The 5948-nt window shown below is 40.3% G+C and overlaps 1 protein-coding gene across 1 annotated transcript; it reads right to left on the bottom strand.

Moving 5' to 3' along the window:
• Positions 1-3001: 3001 nt before the first annotated feature.
• On the bottom strand, positions 3002-5768 carry LOC102555137 (AT-rich interactive domain-containing protein 4A-like). Its single transcript, XM_087635943.1, has 2 exons — positions 5630-5768; positions 3002-4198 (listed from the first exon to the last, which is right to left on the bottom strand). Exons 1-2 carry the CDS (start codon positions 5690-5692, stop codon positions 3116-3118), a joined length of 1146 nt encoding a protein of 381 aa, XP_087492069.1. The 5' UTR covers positions 5693-5768; the 3' UTR covers positions 3002-3115.
• Positions 5769-5948: the final 180 nt, after the last annotated feature.

Genomic DNA, 5948 nt, shown 5'->3' with positions numbered 1-5948 from the left:
GTAAGAGCACCAGTGGAAGGGGAAGCCCTGGGTCCTGCTAAGACTGAACCCCCAGTGAACTAGTCTATGGGGGGAGGGCGGCAATGGTGGGAGGGTTGGGAGGGGAACACCCATAAGGAAGGGGAGGGGGGAGGGGGATGTTTGCCCGGAAACCGGGAAAGGGAATAACACTCGAAATGTATATAAGAAATACTCAAGTTAATAAAAAAAAAATAAATAAATAAAAAAAAAATAAAAAAAAAATAAAGCCAAAAAAAAAAAAAAAAAAAAAAAAAAAAATATGTTCTATAAAAAAAAAAAAAAAAAAAAAAGGGGTTGGGGATTTAGCTCAGTGGTAGAGCGCTTGCCTAGGAAGCGCAAGGCCCTGGGTTCGGTCCCCAGCTCCGAAAAATAGAACCAAAAAAAAAAAAAAAACAAAAAAAAAAAAAAACAAAAAAAAACCAAATATACTCTGATCACATCCACAGGATTATAAGAAATATTTAAAAAGACATTCCAAAAGCTGGAGATTTGAGAAGAAATGGGTGTCTAAGAACACACATGATTTACCAAATCAACTAAAGAAGTTATCAGCAATAGTCACCTACCAGGCAATAAGATTGAAGCAGTAATTAAAAGTCTCCCCACTTTGTGCAAAGTAACAAATATGGATCTATTTTCATTTTTCTACATTTCAATTGCCAGTTAGACAAGCACTGAAAATGCTTTCTTTTTTCTATTATATATTTTTGGCTTCTTTGTCAAGTATCAAGTGTCCATAAGTGTGTGGTTTTATTTCTGCATCTTCAATTCTATTCCATTGAACAACCTGTCTGCCTTTATATCAATACCATGCAGTTTTTTATCACTATTGCTTTGTAGGACAGCTTGAGGTCAGAAATAGTGATCCCTCCAGATGTCCTTTTATTGTTAAGAATTGTTTTCACTATCCTGACTTCTTTTCCCATAAAAAATTGAGAATTTCTCTTTCCATGTCTTTGAAGAATTGTATTGGAATTTTGATGGGGATTGCATTGTTTTTGGTCAGTTTTTACTATCTTAATCCTAACAATCCCTGAGCATGGGAATCCACTGTCTGAGGTCTTCTTCAACTTCTTTTTTGAGAGACTTGAAGTCTTGTCATACAGATCTTTCACTTGTTTGGATAGAATTACCCCAAGATATTTTATATTATCTGTGATTATTGGGAAAGGAAGGGTGTTGCTTCCCTATTTTCTTTCTCAGTCCATTTATTATTTATATAAAGGAAGGCTACTGATTTTTTTGGCTTAAATTTATATCCACTTTCCCGAAGTTATTTACCAGCTGTAGGTGTACTCTAATAGAATTTTTGGGGTCAATTCTTATGTATACTATTATATCATCTGTGAATAGTGATAACTTGATTCCTTCTTTGCCAATTTGTATCCTCTTGGTCACCTTTTGCTGTCTTATTGCTCTAGCTAGAACTTCAAGTACTATATTGAATAGATATGGGGAGAGTGGCAATGCAGGAGCTGAGGGCATGGATTTCCTAAACAGAACTCAAGCAGTTCAGGCTCTAAGATCAAGAACTCATAAATGGGACCTCATAAAACTGAAAAGCTTCTGTAAGGCAAACTGTCAATAAGACAAATCAGTAACTTACAGATTAGGGAAAAAATCTTCACTAACCCTGCATCTGACAGAGAGCTAATATTCAAAATATATAAAGAACTCCAAAAAAGCCAAACAACCCAATCAAAAAATGGAGTATAGAGCTAAACAAAGAATTCACAACAGAGAAATCTTAAATGGCCAAGAAACACTTAAAGAAATGTTCAAAGTCTTTAGTGATCAAGGAAACGCAAATCAAAACAAGCCTGAGATTCCACCTTACACCAATCAAAATGGCTAAGATCAAAAACTCAGGTGACAGGTATTGGTGAGGATGTGGAGAAAAAGGAACACTCCTCCACTGCTTGTGGGATTGCAAACTGGTACAACCACTTTAGAAATCAATCTGGAGGAGCCTCAGAAAATTGGAAATAGTTTCACCTGAAGACCCACTTATACCACTCTTGGGCACATACCCAAAGGATGCCCCAACATAGTGGCCTTATCTGTGATAGCCAGAAGCTGGAAACGATCCAGATTTTCCACAACAGAAGAATGTGGCTACAGAAAATGTGGTTCACTTACACAACAGAATACTGTTCAGCTATCAAAGGTGATGGCATCATGAGTTTTGCAGGCAAATGGATGGCGCTAGAAAATATCCTGAATTAGGTAACTCAGACCCAAAATGACATGCATGGTATGTACTCAGTAATAAGTGGATATTAGCTTAAAAGGTACAGAATATCCAGGATACAATCCATGAAACTCAGGAAGGTTAACAAGCTGAAGGGCCCAAGTGAGGATACTTCAATCCCATTTGGGAGGGAGAAGAAAGCAACCACAATCATGGGAAGCAAAGGGAGGGAGGAACCTGGGTGGGAGAGGGGAGATGAAAGAGAAAATGGGAACATGATCAGGTAAGGAGGGGAGAGGGTAGGCGAAAGCACTGAGGGCCAGCAAAAAGAATGGAAATGGGCAACCTTAGGAGGTGGGAGTGGGGGGGGACCCCTAGAATGCACCAGAGACCTGGGAGGTGAGAGACTCTCAGGACTCAAAGGGAGGGGCCTCAGATGAAATGCTCTACAGTGGGGAGAGAGAAGGTGAGGAGGAGGGTGTCCAGCAGTCTCAACTAACCCAGACCCCTGAGATCTTTCAGACACTGAGCCACCAACCAGGCAGCAAACACTGTCTCGTTCGAGGCCCCTGACATATATACAGTAGAGACTGTCTGGTCTGGCCTCAGTGGTAGAAGACAGCACCTAACCCTTAAGAGACTTGAGGCCCCAGGAAGTTGGGAGGCCCAGCAGCGAGGGTGAGGACATCCTCTTAGAGACAGGGAGAGGAGGAATGGGAGGTGGAATATGGGAGAGTGAACCAGGAGGGGAATGACGACCGGACTAGAAAAAAAAAAAAAAACCACAAGTATTTCAGGGTTTGGGATTTCTGTCCATAGCAGCAAACTGCTGGCAGGTGGAGAAATGTTCATAACCTGCGCTCTACAGCAAGTACATTTTGGGGGGAGACAATGAAGAGGGACTCATGAAGCCGATGACATAGAAGAAGGTCCTGTATGAGACACTTCTCTATCTTTCCTTTTCAAACTTTTCCTCCTTCTGTCGATGGTTGCAACTTCCAACTTCAAAGACATGTAGTGTTTTCTGATTTCCTGTGCTTTTTCTTGAAGAAAAGAGATTCTCTCTATACTGTTCATATTATCTAATTCATTGAGTTGGAAGCTCCACTTGTATGTTCTAGGGGATGAATCTGCAGGCTTTTCTTTGTGTTTCTCTTTCCCTCTATCTTTGAGGAGGGAGACTCTTGCAGGAGAACGTGGCAGCTTCTGTGGCTTGGGCAGGTTAAGGTGCTTCACTGGTGTGCTGTTACTGGAACTGTCCGTGGCGGGAAGGTCCTCGCTGTCACTGCTCTGTCCTGCCCCATTCTTTTCACTTTTTGCTGCAGCACTTGTCCGCTTTGGAGTTTGCTTTTGCTTTTTTGTCATTAATACACTATTTGCATCGCTTGGCCTTTTCTGACCCTTCGCTCTGCGCTTTCTCTCGCGTGTAATTATACCACAGGTACCAGAGGCAACGCTGGCTTCAGACCTGTTCGCTGATTCTCTCTCACACAGGCCTTCTTGCGATTCTTCGGCAATGCTATCAACTTCAATTGTAATATCACCCTCACTCTTTATACCTCTGGACTCGTCTTGGCTGGAAGTAAGTGGCAAAGCTACGGAAAAGCTATGCTGTGATACAGACGGTAGGTCAGGCAGAACAGAACCCAGAGAGTTAGACTCAGAGCCTTCTACTATCACATCCTCAATACTGGGCTTATCTCTTTCATCCAAATCATCCAAGTCTACCAAGGTTTCAGGCCCGATCAGAGGCATCACGCGCTCCTCTTCTTTGAGTGGCATGTGTACAAGTTCTTCGGCTGAACTGTCCGATTTTTCACTAGTCACTTCTGGGATGCCCTGGTCTGGCTCTGCTGTCAGCAATGGCATCCCCTCACTTTCTGTTTCAAAGTGCTGCTCCACATGTACGCCTTTCATGCCCTCAGCTCCAACGCCATCGCCATCGCCAGACCTTTCTTGGGACACTCCAGTTGTCCCTTCCATGACCTGAAATACAACCACAGAAAGCACTCAGCTGTATAGGTTCAAGGATTGTATCTATACCCTCCTCTCTTCTTTTTTATTGTTGCAAAAAATAAGATTATTACTAATTGAAGGTTTGGCAGCCTGCCATATTGGTCATAATTTTTCCTCCGTATTTTTTCCTCTCTGTGTGTGTGTGTGTGTGTGTGTGTGTGTGTTTGTGTAATAGAGAAAAAAAGGGGCACTCATTGTCTGGCTGAATTACTGCTGCACTTTCACTGAGCTGCATTTGAACACTTGGTGAGTAAGGGCTTTATATTGTGTTGTTTTTTATTATTATAATTATAATATTATTAATGTTGATATTTTTATTTCATTTTTTATGGAAGCACTTGCTATATAGAACTGCCAAAGTATATGTTCAGCAGTGTGCCCAGGTTTAAAAGAGTAAATGGAACAAAATAAATTTTGGAAGGAAGTGTAGTTGACTAAAAACTGCAGTTGTAATAAGTCTTCCACTTTTTATAGGACTTTTGAGCACACAATTATGCAAATATTTTAATGTTTATTAGTGTTTACAGTGTAACTGTGAATAAGTTTTCAGTGGATTATCTTACCCCTTGACAAAAATATTTTGTCTTTTTTCTGTGTAATTTCAGAGTTTTCATCTTGTTACAAAAATACAAAAATGAAATATATTACAATAAAGTTATTTAACAAGATTTCTAAAACTGATAATTTTGTGTAAAATAAGGGATTATCTGGCAACTCCTTAAATATATTTATTCAGACATTGGATAGTTACGTTTTTATGCATTTTTTAAAATATTAATAAAAGAAAAAAGAAAAGTAATTTAAGAAAAAAAGGTCTCCCTACAAAGGAAATCAAGGCTGGATTCACTAATAGATGCTACCAAATGATTAAGGAGCAGTAACATCATTCCTTCTCATGTTCAACAAAAGCATGGGAAGGAACAGTATAAGAGTCATTCTATAAAAACCAATCTTACTATGATACCAACACCACGGTAAATAAATAATAAATAAAAGGAAAATATATTTTAATCCACTCTCCAATAACATTCAATGGCTTTCAACAAATTATTTGGAAACCACGCTACAAAACATATTAAGACTATCATGAGGATCTGTGTTCCTTTCAGTTCTCAGTCTCATCCCTATGGCAGTTAAGGCTGGAGTGGATGGATTTGGCCATATTGGGTAACCGATTATCAGGGTTTCCTTCAATTCTATCAAAATGGTTATTGTTGCTATCAATGACCAATTCCTTGATTTCAACTACATGGTCTACATGCTTCAAATGACTCTTCCCAGGGAAAGTTCCATCACATAGTCAAGGCTGAGAATGGGTGTCTTAGTTAGGTTTTACTGCTGTGAATATACACCAAGACCAAGGCAACTCTTATAAAAAACATTTAATTGGGGCTGGCTTACAGGCTGTGAGAGATCCAGTCCAGTATCATCAAGGTGGGAGCATGACAGTGTCCAGGAAGCCATGGTACTGGCTCAGCTAAGAGTTCTACATCTTCATCTGAAGGCTGCTAGCAAAAAAACTGACTTCCAGGAAGCTAGCATGAGGGTCTTATAGCCCACACCCACTGTGACACACCTACTCCAACAGGGCCACACCTATTCCAACAGGGCCACACCTTCTAATAGTGCCACTCCCTGGGCCATGCATATACAAACCATCACAATGGGAAACTTGTCATGAATAGGATGACCATCACCATCTTCCAGGAGAGAGATCCCA

Source organism: Rattus norvegicus, chromosome 2, assembly GCF_021556685.1.
Source record: "Rattus norvegicus strain SHRSP/BbbUtx chromosome 2, alternate assembly SHRSP_T2T, whole genome shotgun sequence".
NCBI classification, from domain to species: Eukaryota; Metazoa; Chordata; class Mammalia; order Rodentia; family Muridae; genus Rattus; species Rattus norvegicus.
The sequence above is the reverse complement of the archived record's forward strand: the minus strand, read 5'-3'. Positions and strand labels throughout refer to the sequence as shown.

Bases quoted from the DNA above. Each gene is read 5' to 3' on its own strand.
- LOC102555137 (XM_087635943.1), bottom strand. From the start codon at position 5,692: ATGGCTTCCTGGACACTGTCATGCTCCCACCTTGATGATACTGGACTG. The intron at 4,199-5,629 runs GTAAGCCAGCCC...GTTGTATTTCAG, and splicing joins GACTGGATCTCTCACAGCCT to GTCATGGAAGGGACAACTGG.